General features: G+C 45.4%; 1 protein-coding gene and 1 long non-coding RNA gene across 3 annotated transcripts in view; one reads left to right on the top strand and one right to left on the bottom strand.

Annotated features, from left to right (window-relative positions):
• LOC136372319 (uncharacterized) overlaps positions 1-15,151 on the top strand; it is a 679,386-nt gene that overhangs the window by 277,201 nt on the left and 387,034 nt on the right. The gene's annotated exons all lie outside the window — the stretch shown is intronic.
• ADGRB1 (adhesion G protein-coupled receptor B1) overlaps positions 1-15,151 on the bottom strand; it is a 286,248-nt gene that overhangs the window by 10,378 nt on the left and 260,719 nt on the right. Inside the window, exons 26-31 of the mRNA XM_066336913.1 lie at positions 14,355-14,526; positions 12,947-13,042; positions 9,997-10,051; positions 5,751-6,427; positions 4,781-4,816; positions 4,062-4,166 (exon numbers count right to left, since the gene is read on the bottom strand). Of these exons, the coding sequence (XP_066193010.1) occupies positions 4,062-4,166; positions 4,781-4,816; positions 5,751-6,427; positions 9,997-10,051; positions 12,947-13,042; positions 14,355-14,526 (1,141 nt within the window). The remainder of the gene's footprint in view (positions 1-4,061; positions 4,167-4,780; positions 4,817-5,750; positions 6,428-9,996; positions 10,052-12,946; positions 13,043-14,354; positions 14,527-15,151) is intronic.

Genomic DNA, 15,151 nt, shown 5'->3' with positions numbered 1-15,151 from the left:
AGCTGATGGCAGTGGGGGCACCTCAGTCCCAGTGGGATGTGGAACAGGACTCCTCAACCACAGTTTGATGGAAAAGCAGAATTCATCTCCAGACCTTGTCTCCACTTAAAATTCCCTACAATTCCCTGGAAGGAGGTTGTATCCAGGTGGGGGTCAATCTCATGTCCCAAGGGATTGGACAAGAGGAAATGGCCTCAAGTTGTGCCAGAGGAGCTTTAGATTGGATATCAGGAAAATTTTCTTCACTGAAAGGGATGCCGAGAGAGATGGGATATTGAAAATTGGAACACGTGCCCAGGGAAGTGGTGGACCCACATCCTGGGAGGAATTTTTAGTTGTGGCACTCTGGGACACAGCTTAGTGGTTGGACTTGATGATTTTAAAGGTCTTTTTCAACCTTAATGATTCTGTGAGTCCCTGATTATGTTTCCAGCTCTGCCAGTAACTTCTCTGGGACAGTGAGAAAAGGACATTTTTCTTTATCAAGTGTACACAGAACTAACACTTATCTCAAGTTTCCATCTACCAGGATACCTAACAAGGAGGAACAAGTGCTTGTATAACCTTTTTTGTCTTGGCTGAAAACCCCTCAGAAAGGGGTTCTAAAAATCATATTTTACCCTTGAAGCTGGAGAAATTCCCAACAATAAATAGATGTGATGGTTGAATTTTCCACCCTTTTTCCTAAGGAGACTGAAATTCTGTTCCTTCATCCTATTCTTCTCTTGGTGTTTCCTTAAGATCTGACAATTCAGGAGTTCATGTGACAGTAGCTTTGTGTTTTGTGTGATATGGCACTGGATACCACTGGAGTACTGTGAGGATGGCATTTGCATTAAAATCCCTAAAAAAAGGATCCCTAAAAAGGGCCAGCACCATGCCTAGGAATCCCCATCCAATGCCTGTCCTGTGCAGACATTTAGCTCCAGTTTTATCAGCACTTTTCCAACCTTGGAGTTGAGGGAGGAGAGAGGAACAGCGAGATCAGGACAAGCATCCTACCCAGGAAAGGGACTGAGGACAATGGGACGTTTCTGCCAGAAGAGGCTGGGAAAATGCCAGGCTTGGAGAGAGAGCTGGGAGCTTGACTTTGTGGTTGTTTATTTAAAAGGGAAAATCAGCAATGCAGGCAGACGGAGCAGACCCAGGAAATATCCCTTCTGCTCTGGGATGGGGAAGGGTTCAGGGGTACTCCCCCAGGATCCTGATGACCTTGTTCATGCCCACAGGGCATGGAGCTGGTTAAAGAAAGTTTGGATTCATGTTGTAGAAGGGGTTGGGATAGGTCCAGGATGCTCTGCAATGCAAATGAAAGCCAGACTTACACTAAGGTTTGTTTTATCGCTGCCACCAGAAGAAGCACTCCATCGTTTTATAACCTAAACACACATAAAAGAGAAAATGTTCTTTTGTTGTTCCCTTAATCCCTTTTATCTGCTCTTTGCCTTCTCAGGCCGAGCTGAAGATGGGGCCCGAGTTCCGACAGGGTCCTCAGCAGAAAATGGTAGATAAAGGGCTGGAAAAAAAACTATTTATTTGATTTCGTATCGCTTTGGATGCTTTTAAAACCAATACCCACTCCTGACTTGCCAATCCTACTCTTCACAAGCTCCCCCTCTCCTGCTACATCCAAGGGAAAATTCCCAACTTGAAAAATTCAGTCAATATGCAAAAGCCACCTTCAGAACCTCCTTCAGCAGCTCAAAGCTCTTTGATGCTGACAGCGGCAACTTTAACTCTACATAGATGCATCTCTGAAATGCTAAAACCTTCCCAATCTATAAACCCCTCCTGCAAATAGACCACAGATAAGCTTTTACACCGGATTTAAGCTTTTTTTTTTTTTTTTTTTTTTTTTTTTTTTTTTTTTCCTTTACAGCTGCATTATACTGAAATAACTGCAAAAAAACCCCACAAAAAAAAAAACAACCGAACCAAGAGAGGTGACACTGAGTGAGACATGCTGGGATTCTGGGCCAGGCAGGATTCTTGGATCTGATCCTGCAGATCCACTGCCTCTCACTCAGTTACACTGGACAGCCCATAATGACACCTTGCCACATGCAGTAGAAGTAGGATTTGCTGGGGTAACACCTCTGGAGCTCAGCACTGCACTGCTGAGAGGTGAGAACACAGGCTCTGTAGTGCTCTGCTCCCCTCAAAAAACCCCCAAACCTCCTGTTCCATCACTCTCTGAGCTCTGCTCTCACCTCCAAGGGAGTCCCACCAAAATAAGCCCCACCAGTGCCACATCTGCAGCACTGCAGGGGTTGCTACATCCAGGAAATGTCTTAGGCTCATGGAATCATTGAGGTTGGAAAAGACCTCCAAGATCACTGATCCAGCTGCCAACCCAGCATTGCCAAGGCCAGCCCTGAACTGTGTCCCCAGGTGCCACATCCACAAGGTTTTTGAACACTTCCAGGGATGGTGATTCCACCACTTCTCTGGGGCAGCCTCCTCCAATTCACGGCCACCATTTCACAGGAGCAATTATTCCAAATATCCAACCTGAACCTCCCCTGGTGCAGCTGGAGCTGGTTCATCTCATTCTATCACTTTTTCCCTGGAAGAGAAGACTGACCCCCACCTGCCTCCAACCTCCTGTCAGGGAGTTCTAGACAGCAGAAAGACCCCGTGAACCTCCTTTTCTCCAGGCTGAGTCCCCCCAGCTCCCTCAAATGCTCCTCATCAGACTTGTGCTCCAGACCCTTCCCCACCTTTGTTGCCTTTCTTTCCCCAGCTTCTCAATGTCTTTCTTGTCATGAGGGGCTTTGATTAGAAATCACCAAGAACTGTTATAATTAGCTCGCCTTGCCTCTCTCCTGAGTGCAGGAAATTAAATTTCTTAGTGTCAGCCTGCCACTTGTTTTTCTCTTCAGCTGGAGCTGTAAGAATTCCTTGCAGCCTTTCAGTCCTTGCCCAGCTGGCTGAGACACATGGAAGGTGCCATCTGCCTGCTCTTCCTTATTTTGTTATCTACAACACCAACTATTACAGAGGCTCCTGATATTTTTTTCCAGTCCCAGATCTCTACCCCTTTGAAAGGCTGAAAAGTCCTTCCCTAAGTCTGTCTCCTTTCAAGGAGTCCCTTTTTCCCTGGAAGTTTGCTCCTGTCAGGGAAAAAACACGGATATCGAAGGATCACAGTATGGTTTGGGTTAGAAAAGAGAATAAAAATCATCTCATTCCAATCCACTGCCATGGGCAGGGACACCTTCCACCATCCCAAGTTGCTCCAAGCCCTGTCTAACCTGGCCTTGGACACTTCCAGGGATGGGGCAGCCACAGCTTCTCTGGGCAACCTGTGCCAGGGTCTCCCCACCCTCAGAGGGAAGAATTTCTTCCTAATATCCAATCCCTTCTCTCTTTCGAGGTTAAAGCCCTTGTCCCTTGTTGGTTGTCACAGTCTTGTCATTACATGACCTTGCCAAAATCACTCTCCAACTCCTGTGGCTAATGAAATGCCAAAATAAGCTCATCTAGGATGAGCTTCTTCTTTTCTCCAGGATGAACAATTTAAATTTTCTCAGCCTTTCCTCATAGGAGAGATGCTCCAGCCTTGGAGAACCTCCATGGCCTTGTCCAGACTCACTCATTTACACATGTTCCTATCACAGGTGATCAGCTGTCATAAATAACCTATATTTAATAGGCTCCAGTCCCCAAAATGTGCTCCCAACGTCACACCTTAAATCTCACTGCTGTGGCTATCCTAAATATCCCATCACTGCCACCTTGGCCCCACAAGGGAGGGGAGATGCTTCCCTTCTTTCTGCCCTCTCAGCTTCCCACACAGATTTCCTCATGGTCACCCCAAGTTCCAGTTCCCACCTAGGAGTGGATGAATAGGGCACAAGGGGATGACCTGGGAGGGAATGCCAAGAACAGACACAGGGAAGACAACACCATGGACAGACATGGGGACAGACATCCTCCTCCTGGCCTGCTGTGAGGTGCACGTGTGGGTTTTTTTGCAACATGCCTCATAAAAAACCAATTTCCTTCTGTTTCCCATGTTCCTGCTGGCACCAGAGGGCTTCTGGAAGTGTCTGACTCACCTTGCTGTCCGTTGTTGGAGACTCCTTCTCCTTCTCTGCGTGCTGGAGTTTTCTGTTCAGGTCCTGGAACATGTCTTGGTGACGTTTCCTTGTGTGCATGATTTTCTGGAGCAAACACAAAGGGCCAGAGGTCAGCAAACCCCATTCATCAGGAACACAGCCAGAATTACATCATTAATCCCAGCTCTGTCTCCCTGCAGGTGCCTAAAATACCTTTGGCATTTACTGAGCACCCACTGCAGCGCTGCCTTTATTTTCAAGGTGAGATGGTGGGAGAAAGTGGAAAATACTAATTTTTGACCTAAAAAAAAAACCCTTAAACTTGCACCAACCAAAGTTTTGTGCTGCAGAAGTTGAGCTTGACTGTCAGTGTTCTAAGGAAGGTTTGCTGTCCTTCTTTAACTGTTACCTGTCCCCATGCCCCATGTCCTCAGTTTGTCACCTCTGTAAATGTATTCAGAGCTCACCCAAGCATGCAGAATTTGGGTAATTTCATTAGAAACTGTCCCACAATCTCGTTTTATTTTTAACTTGACCTGTCTGCATTTCACTTCTACCTTCTGCTGCCCGGAAGGGGAGGCAAGACAATTTCTAGAAGGACTTCTCTTTCCATAAATGAGCAGGCTGAATACGGATTTCCTGTGCTCTGGCAAGGGTGAGATAATGGAGAGGGTGGCTCAAAAAATTTGGGACCAACATTCAAAAATGGATTTACTCACCTCAAAATCTAACTCTGCGTACCGGGATTTCCGCCTCTGGATATTCAGGAGAGAAAGAAATGGGTAAAGGTTAGTAAAAGGTTAAAACAGGAAAAGTCCTCCTCCTTTCCCTTTTCCTACACCTTTAATGTGCTTCTGGCTCTTCACCATGGGAAGTGCCAAATATTTTGAGTTACTGAATAATTTATGTTGGAAGGGATCTTAAAATCAACCAGTTCCAACCTCCTGCCATGGGCACGGACACTTCCCACTCTCAGGTTGCTCCAAGCCCTGTCCAGCCTGGATCACTGAGGTTTTCTCATCTCCATCATGACTGACACCATCAAAATGGGGAACAGGGCAGAGGATATAAAGGGGAGAAGGTAAGGCAGGCCATGTGCCTGGCATTAAAACCAACAGTCTTTGACAAATTAACATGGGTTTTTTTTGACTTTGCAGCACCTGTAGGGCTAAAGAAAGTTGATCCAGGAATGGAATGTGCTCTGGAAGTTGTGACATGACATTCTAAAATATGATCACACACCAGTGGTCTCTCAGGGTAATATAACTCTGGCATTGCACCCTGGGCTGCATTTTCCCCAAAGTTCTTTCCAACCCCCTGGAGTGGCCAGACTGAGGGCAGGACACCACCTGGGCTGAGAACAACATCACAATTCCCACGCTTGTAGCCCTGGTTCTGTGCCTGAAATATTCTGGTTTTCTGAAATTCTTTTCCCAGAGAATTTTCTGTAGATAGGAGAGATGTTTTTGTAACTGCACTACGTTATTAATTCCTTTCCCTAAAAGGGACTTCTTCTTGATGTCACTTGACCAATGTGATTGAAGAAGTTTGCCTTTTTGTCACCAATCAAACTGGTCTGTGTAAAATCCTATATAAGAAAGACACATGCCAAAAATAAAAAAGTCATTTTCAGCCTACTGAATCTCAGAGTCTGTGTCATTGTAGTGTAAAACAGTGTCACACACTCACCTCCAAGGAGCTCATGGAGAGGGTGGAGACGGTCTCGCTCTTGGACACCACACCCGAGTTCCCTGAGTCACCCGTGTCACACAGGCTGTTGGGAATCTGTGACTCGTTGGAGATGGTCTGTGGAGCCAGCTGCTGCTGCTGCTGGATCATGGAGGAACCCTGCACCTCGCTGCACGCCACGGCCACCGGCTCCCGCGGGGGGCTCTTGACCACGAAGCCGGGGTCGGTGGCCATGCTGAGGTGGATGAGCCGTGTCTGAGGCATCTGGTCGATGTTGATGCTGTACTTGCTCTCATCTTTGGGTTTGGCCCTCAAGGTGGACGTGTTGGTGGGCAGGATCACGTAGCTGGTGTCCAGGGTCTGCTCCTGCGCCCGCGACAGCTCCGAGTCCAACTTCTTGAAGATGTCCCCGTCGCAGATGTAGATGGATTTTGGCGGCTGGTTCTTGTCCTTCTTCAGGGTGAGGGAGTGATTGCTGAACTCGTTCAGGTTGATGGCCCCCAGGTAGTGGGGAGAACCCTGGAGGTGCATCTTGGAGACGTTGGCTGGAAGACTGTTGAAGTTGGAGGAGCCTTTCTGGTGGCTGAGTTTCAGTTTCTCTTCGTCAGGCAGCGACGGGCGCTTGAGGGTGCCTGTGATGGTCGAGGTTCTGCACGTGGTGATGTCTTTGTTCAGGACTGGGAAGACAGAAAAGCGTCCTCAGCACCTCACTTGGGGTTTTGTTGTCACATCAAGACACCTCCCGCAGTCACTCCTGGCCAGCACCTCTCCCAAAGGCGTTTAACATTATTTATAATGGCACAACGGTGTTTTAACATTATTTATGTTTTTAAAATACATGATACCAAAGGCAAAATTAGATCTAGGGAGGAAAAAACTTCGTTATTTTGGGAGAGCTCTCTGTGATGTGAGTTTTCCAACATAACCATGGCCAAAGTTCCCATCTGATAACAATACATTGAAAACCAAAGGGATTTTTACACATTTAGTACATCATGTATATATGAAATCTATACATTATTAGCCTGAGGAGTAGAATTCTTTAAAACAAAATGTTGCTTTCGTGTAAAGAAATTATTTTGATTCAGGAAATAGCTGAAATACAATGTTATCAATGATCCATACAACTATAAAGTCATCAAATGGCCTGGGCTAGAAGAGAACTTTAAAGGTCATTAAGTTCCAGTCCCCTTCAAACTTAAATTTCTGCATTAACTCACTAAAATACTTCAGATTGCTCTCTTCCCTTAACAGTCCCAGTGTTAATAAACTGGTATTTTGAAACACACCATATTTTGTTATGAATTTCAAACTGCTCTCCAAAAATCTTACATTCCAGTAATCACGGTAAGCCTTTGTGAGAGCTCATTATCTAGCAATTTTCTATTTCTCTTCAGAAAAGCAAGTGGTGGAGGGGAATATTCCTTAAAAAGAGAGGAAAACTTTAAACTGAGGAGGAAGTGAACACTGTCATAAAGGACATTTGGACACTCATTCCCACATACTGTCCACAAACAACAACAACAACAAAAAAATTGCCCCTTTTCCAGGTATAATAATCTATTGCTCAGTTGATTTCAAGCTGCAAAAAAGATCTTGGGAAAATAATGACATCAACCTGATTTCTGCAAAATCAGAAAATCATGGAAAGCAGACCATGGGGCAGGGACAAAGTGTTTTGGGCTACTTACCTAGGATTTCAGCCCAGGAAAAGAGAAAGAAATGTATGTTCCCCTCCCACTCATCTCAGGAGGAAATAGAAGTAGGTAAATGGATCTTTTTTTATGATTTTTGGGGTGAGCTGACATTATTCAGCTGTTTTATGTGGGACAGAGGTGGGACATGGCACTGAGGACACACTGGTTTTCCTGCCAGCTCCGAGTGGGAGTGAGGGAGGATCAAAGTTCCCCACCAGGACTACAGAGCAGGCAAGGCAGGACGAGCAGGGCACCAAGGAGAATAAAAAAGAGCTTGTAAAAAGCTTTTAAAGCTAAAAACTCTGGCAGCCACAATCGCTGGGATAAATCAGAGCAAGTCAAACTCTTCCCCTGGGAGTCCCTGCAAGGTTTATTGATCCAGGCTCTTCTCCACACTCACATCAGCTGCAGAAAACAGGTTTGGAGAGGTTTCCACTTGGAAATCTCCAAGCATGGAGTGGAGTGTGCCTTCAGCACTGAGCCCTGGAGCAAATCCTACCAGGGGATCAAGGTGAGGGGGTTATGAGTGGTCTCAGCCACTTCTCCAACCCATCACAAGATGGGAGATGGTGCCTCCTAGAGAAATGATGACCAGAAACCACTGGACAGGTTCCTGGTTTTTATTATTCAATGAGCTGAGTGCATGGGATCATGCACCACTCCAAAAGGTCTCTGAAATGAGGTTTATTATTAACTCCTTATCTTGGCACAATCTAACAGCACTTTATGAGAGGAGGAGGAGAATCCCCAGGCAGACAAATACAAATTGTAGAGCTGGATGCTGGCAAAGGAGGGGAAGCTTAGGCTGCTGGCAAGCTGCTGAACCTGCAGCAAGGGCCTCCTGCCTTGACATCACTGAGACAAATCAGCTCCTTCCTTTCCTCTGGGAAACTCAATTGGGGATTAAGAGGTGTGGTGGCAGATCCAGAAAGGCTCCTCTAGAGAGGGAACCTGCAGTGGTTTACAGCTGACTCTGTGCCTGGGGAATGTTCCCTGAGCAGCCCCTCGACTCAGACATGGCCCCACACACACATTTTTCACACGTCATTTTTCTGGGACTGAGATATTTGGTGTCAAAAGAGAAGGAGGGAGACAAATGAGAAGAGGCTGACAGCTAGAAATTAGATTAGAGAGTGTGAGACAGAAAAACAGAAAGAAAAAAAAAATGGACAGACCCTGAAAGAGATAAATGGACAGAAAGAGACCATGAAATAAGATATCACAGGGGTAAGTGAGATAAATATACTGTGACTGTGATAAGCACAGGGAGAGGGAGTGAGGCAGAGAGAAGGACAGGAAAAGATAAATAAGATATAGATAGATATTAGACAGATAAATGATAGTGACAGTGACAGACAATACACAGAAACACAGTGACAGGGACAAATGTTGACAGACAGAAATACATAAATAACAGGTACAGCAAGACAGACAGCCGAGGACAGAGATAAATAAGTGATTGTGAGACAGAACGAAAGAGATGAATTATAGATAAATACATTAGAAGCAGATAAATAAATGATAGATGAGATAAAGAAAAAGATAAATGAAAAGGACAGGTAGATGTTTACAGAAAGAGAGAGAGGAGGGGAGAAAGAAAAAAGGCAGGGCAGGGAAAGAAGGAGAGAAAGAGAGAAGGAAAGAAGATAAGAAGAGGAAAGAAGGAAGGTAAGAAAGAAAGATTAATGAAAAAAACAGAGAGAGAAGCTTTGCCATAGTGGTAAATGAATACAGAGAGTGCTGTCCTTGGCTTGGGAAGATCCTGGTTTGGAAGATATGAACTATGCAATTTCCAAGCAAGTTGGTATTTCTCTTGCTTGGCAGAGGGGAGAAGTCTGGGAGAGCAAATGAAAGCCTCAGTATCTACAAAGGGTAAGAAAAACAACCTCAGCCAAAAGGTAGGCATGCCAGGACCAGGAGAGGATGAGACCTGCAGAGAGGAACAGGTAGCCAGGGAGAATCCAGGCAGCACAGACACCCCTGGGATTACTGGGAAAAAACTCATGCACATCCTCAGGACCCAAAGGAACCTGTGTGATGAACACACAGCAGAAAGGAGCAGGCAGAGGAGGAGAAATCCAACCCCTTCCAGGTGCACAGAAGAGCCTGGAGCCAGGTGGAGTGGTGGGAAGGCTCTCCAGATTCCAGACTTTCTACAAAGACACCCTCCATGAGCAGCACAGGGCTGCCTGAGGTTGGAATGACCCCCTTGGGCTGGGGCTGCTGGAACAAGGAAGGATCCCAGTAGGAAGAGATGGATCCCATCTCTTCTTCCTTGATGCTCTTCTCTGCCACCCTGTTACATGGCAAAAAACAATTCCTCAGAGGCAGGGCTTGATCTCAGTCAAAAGGCCAGAAGAGCTACAGGAAAACAGGAAAAGCAAAGGGAGAATTCGAGGTGTTGCTTTCTTTTGGCCGGGGCTGAAAGGAAAGGAAAGGCAACCCCACACGAGGACATGCAAGGCACCAAGACACACACAAAAGAAACAGAAAGGGGGGAAAAAATGGCCTAGTTCAATCCCCAAACCAGGTCACCTGCTGATTCTCACCTGTGATGTGCTCACCTGATCTACAAGCCATGTCCACGTCCTTCTCGAAATCGGTCTGAAAGACAGAGAACACAGAGGATGTGGTCAACAGGGGGTAGTTAAGGACAGGGAAACCTGGAAAATGCAAAACCCCCACTTGAATTAGTGAGGTGGACACAGCCTTCAGCCAGGAGAGTGGAGGAGAGAGGTTTTGCTTGAATTTTCAAACACTGAAAACACACCATGTTTTTCCACCTGTTGGCTGTTGAATTTTATCACTGATAAAGCTGGAACATTGCTTTTCAACTGGGATTCGTCTACTCATCCATTCACTTATTCCTGGGCTGCAGGTTAAAATATCTTGCTGGAACATATTTATGCACACTTCTAAAAAAACAGGGACCAGTTTCCTGGACCAAACTGTTTTTGGATCTATCACTCCACACATAATTTTAAGTGGATTCCCCACACTTTATTAAAGAGATCTGGGGACCCTGCTGGGAATTCTCCACCCCCACTGGGCTTTCTTGTGTTCCCACCGAGTCACATGAAGTGGGAACAAGTCTCTGCTTCTGAAACTCTTAACATACAAAATCAATGGCTCCCACAGGCACAAAGGCTGAATAACTTTTTCAAGTGGTCTGCGCAGCCAAAGGGAACTCCTTTCTTCTCCCAGGAGAAGTTAATCCTTTTTCTGAAGCTTTGAGCAGATAACATTTCAAAGAACTGGATAAACTGAGTCACAGCGGGCCATGAGCTTTCATGGAGTATTGGGGAAGCTGCAGACTGGCAAAAGGTAAAAGAGTTCACTGATTATTTCTGGTATCATTTCAGAAAGACACTTAACATAATTGTATTAATGTGATGAAATGAAATCCATTTGAACACTGAGAAGAATGTGGGAAAAATCCCCATCCCCCTGGGATAAACACTTAAATATTAGCAGGTTGAGAGCCAAGAGTCTTTGAACTATCTCAGCCTTCCTGATGTTAATTTCCCAGTAAATTCTTTGGGATATCAAACAAATCTGAAAAGAACAGAAGAGAAATATGACTGAACTAACATTCAAATGGGCAAATGGGATGACACAGAAAAATATAATCTCATTTTTATGATAGGAGTTCCAGAAAAATGCAGCTGAACAGCCTGCACTAGTTCTGCTGAAAAATAAACGAAAGACAGGTTTATATTTAATACCAGTCAACAAGATTTTGGGGGGAAAACAGTTCTACTCAGCTAATCTCCTTTTCACCAGTTGGGCAGATTTGGAGATAAACGGCAAAGGTAACAGCAAAAATGCCATCCTGCAAAAGCTTTTGATTTCTTTGGTGGTTTTACAACGAAATAACATTGTACCCCTCTAAAAATACCAGTGGGGAGTCATCACTCACAGCCAGATTCCCCAGCTTTTTGTGCTGGAATGTGAGGAAAGTGATTGTAAGCTCCCTGCTCCTCCACACACCAACAGCAGCGCAGGAGGAAATGCAACATTGCTAAAAACTCGCAGCTAACACAGGATCCAGCAAGGTGCCTGATAATGAATGTGGAAATGTGGAGCTGTACAGGGATGCAAAGCCTTGAAACTTGGGATGGTGACAGCAGACTGACAAATACAGGATCCATTTTTTTTTTTTTTTTTTTTTTCCTCCCTAGGATGCTGAGAATCTGGAGGGGGTTACAAAAATAATTTGAAGGCACGTGATTTACAGAGGGAGAATAAAGAAGCTCTGGGTGTTAACTTATGGAAAAGAAGATTGAGACTGGGTGTCATTATGACGTCTATTATTGAAAAAGCCAAGCATGCAAGGGGCCCTCTAATTACCCACAATTAGGCAGAGCGAGAACCTGTCTGAAAATGAGAAGACTCTGCATTTAAATGAGAAATGAGGCACCTGTTTTTAGCAAACACCACCGAGGTGTGATGGAATTAAACCTCTGCTGATGCCCTGACTCCAAGATTGTGCTGTCTGAAATGAGGCCTCGTACTCAGGCAGAAACTGCTCAGCAGTGACTGCTCACAGGAGTGACTGGAAAAAAAAATATCACTGGGTTGTGCTGTAGCTCTAATATTAACCAGGAGCTTTTGGAAGTTGCTCAAATCCTCTGATTCTCCTGATGTCTTTATCTTAACCTCCGAAATGAAATGTTTCTTGCATCAACTGCATCGTAACAGTGGAGCAGATGTAGGGCAAAGCCCCACAGCTTATTCCTTCACTGTTTGCAAAGGACTTACATAACAGGACCACAATTTACAGAGCTTCAACTATTCCCAGTGAAGCAAAGTGCTTTTGAGAGAAAAAAAATCATCTCTGAGGCAGCATTTTTATGATAATAACCCAACAGACTGTGATTAAAACAGTACTAAACTACTACTTCCTAGCTCCAGCCAGGACAAGGCAGCTTGATGGGGATGAAATGTCTGGAAGACATGGGAAGTGCATTTTGATTCTTTATTTTTCTGGGAAAGAAAGGATCTCACCAAGATGTCTGCAGAACCCGGTGTGCAAGTTTGAGAACCTTAAAATTACAACGCCACACCCCGGATTTGTGTGAAAAAGCCCATTTTAAGTGCTGTGTCTGCTCAAGCAAAAGTTTAAAGGAAATAAAAAGGGTGACACAGTCCCAAGCTGCATCAAGGGAAATATACGTTGGATATTAGGAAAAAGCTTTTCGTGGAAAGAGTGATAAAGTACTGGAATGGTCTTCCCAGGAAGGTTGTGGAGTCACCATCCGTGGAGGTGTTTAAACAAAAACTGGATGTGGCATTTGGTGCCATGGCATAGTTGAGGTATTGGGAATGGGTTGGACTTGATGATCTTGAAGGTCTCTTCCCACCTAGGAATTCTATGATTCTGTGAATTCAGGATCTGTGAATCCAGGATCAGTGATGGACAGAGCCCTCTGCTTATCAGTTATGAGTTCAAAATTCCCAGAAACCCTTGGCTAAAGGGGAAGTGGGAGGTTTCCCTACCATTAGCTGAGCGTGTCCGTTCTGAAATGACCCCCCTGAGTCTCCATTCCCCTCCTCCTGACGATCCACAACCCGGCACTTCACGGCATCCTGGACCTGCAGGAACAGATGGGCAAAGGTCACAGTCGCACTGACCAAACCACATTAAATTCTGCTGAAATCCAAAATGAGAACAGCTCTTGTTGGATCAAAAGGACACGGACCCTGCTTTAGCAGCACCCAGGCATTTCCTTCATGTGGTTTATGTGTTACATATTTCACACACTGAAGAGCAACTCAGAGGTTTTCCAGCAATCCTGGGTCACTGCCCAGGTCGCTTCTATTTGCTTGATTTATGCAGCCAGGAATAAAAATGTCCTTTATTTTGCAGCTTGCAATATGTTTACAGTGGATGGTCCCTCATTAATCATTGTATTGGTGTCTACAAAGTCTGTATGATCCTGTGATATAAATCTGATCCCAAACTCATTGAAATAATTGGGAAAAAAAATCCTGGTGACTGCAACAGGAGTTAAATGCAGACTCATATTCATAATGCAATTAGTGGAAGGAGTCTCAGCCAAGCCAGTGGTGTAATTCCATTGATTTTATTGGCCTGACATAAGAAATTAATCTGTTTTACTTAATTCAAAGGAACTGTAAGAAGATAAAAAGAATATTGAAAAAAAAGCCCCTTCCTGCTTCTGTTATTAATAGTCTCTCCACTCTGTAGGATGAGAAGAATAAAAGAAACATAAAAGATTCGTCCTTTTCTTCCCTGATGTAATTCACCATTTTACATCTCCGCAGGGAGGCTGAAGAGAATTTCCTCAATTTCCTTGCCTGATTCTTGCTGGCTACACTTCCTAGCTGGGATATCAAGGTGTTAATGCCAGTCCAGATTTCACTCTGCAAATGCAAATCTCAGTGCATCCCGCTTCTCTTGAAATCACACACGTGACTTCTTCAATGTGGCATTTTCGGGGGTGGGGTGTGAACATTCTGGAAATGGGGGTTTTGGTGGTAAACAAGCAAAGCCTGACATGTTAATCCCATCTCAGGCCGCCATGGGGATGGAATGTCTGGAAGACAGGGGAAGTGTATTTTGATTCTTTATTTTTCTGGGAAAGAAAGAATCTCACCAAGATGTCTGCAGAACCCGGTGTGCAAGTTTGAGAACCTTAAAATTACAATGCAACACCCCGGATTTGTGTGAATAAGTCCATTTTTTGATGTGAAAAACTCCACCATGATCCACCCCTCCTTCCCTGTGACCGAAAATGTCATGGTCACTTTTGTGGTCATCGCCTCCCCAATGGAAAAATTTGTAGAGTTAGAGAAGTTACCAGGCTGTCTGGGCACTTTCCCAGGTGATTTTTATGGGAAATAATGTTAATTTATATAACAGGAAATGAATCCTCCCTCTCACCTCCCGCCTGAGGATGCAGTGCACCATGACGATGACAAACCCCTCCAGGGAGTCGAAGACGGCAAAAAGGATCTGGAAAAGCGCCGAGCGCCGGTCGGTGATGGCCAGGACTGCAGACATCCAGGTGAGAGCCAGCAGGGGCAGGACCACGCAGGAGCTCCACAGGGATGCCCTGTCAAGGGAGAGGGACAGAGAGCTCAGCCCCACCTCACCCAGCTTCAGGTGGGGTTTTAATTCAGCCTCCCGATCCCGCCGGGCTGCAGAGGAATTTCTCCAGCCAACATCTCCCTGTGGGAGACCTTTCCTGAGCCCCTCTCCCAAGGGAAGCAGAGAGAGGCTTTGCACACTCACGCTACCCAAACAAGGGGGGACAACTTCCCAACGGTGCAGTCATGCATAAAACTGGAGGTGGGGAGGAAGGATGCGGATCCCTCCCTCCCCTTTCCATGCCTTTCCCACTCTGCCCCTCCTAACCCACCGCCACGGCTTTTCCCAAGGGAAGGAGACAAAATACAATCACTGCAAGGTTGCCAAGGGGAGGGGAACAGTTGCAGCAGAGACTGTCTGTCACGATGGCTGTCAGTACTCGGGTCACAGACACTTGGACTTCCACAGCACATGGAAGACACCAACACTGGGACGTGTCACGCTTTTGAGTGACTCAAACGGACAGGCAGAGAGCTGATGTGCAGACTGAAATATCTGTATTTCTCCTTTAGCCTACAGGTGATGGTCCCCACCACGCTGAGGACTAAAACCTGACTCTCATTGCAGTCAGAAAAATTTTCAGCTTTCCT

Source organism: Sylvia atricapilla, chromosome 1, assembly GCF_009819655.1.
Source record: "Sylvia atricapilla isolate bSylAtr1 chromosome 1, bSylAtr1.pri, whole genome shotgun sequence".
Taxonomy (NCBI): domain Eukaryota; kingdom Metazoa; phylum Chordata; class Aves; order Passeriformes; family Sylviidae; genus Sylvia; species Sylvia atricapilla.
The sequence above is the reverse complement of the archived record's forward strand: the minus strand, read 5'-3'. Positions and strand labels throughout refer to the sequence as shown.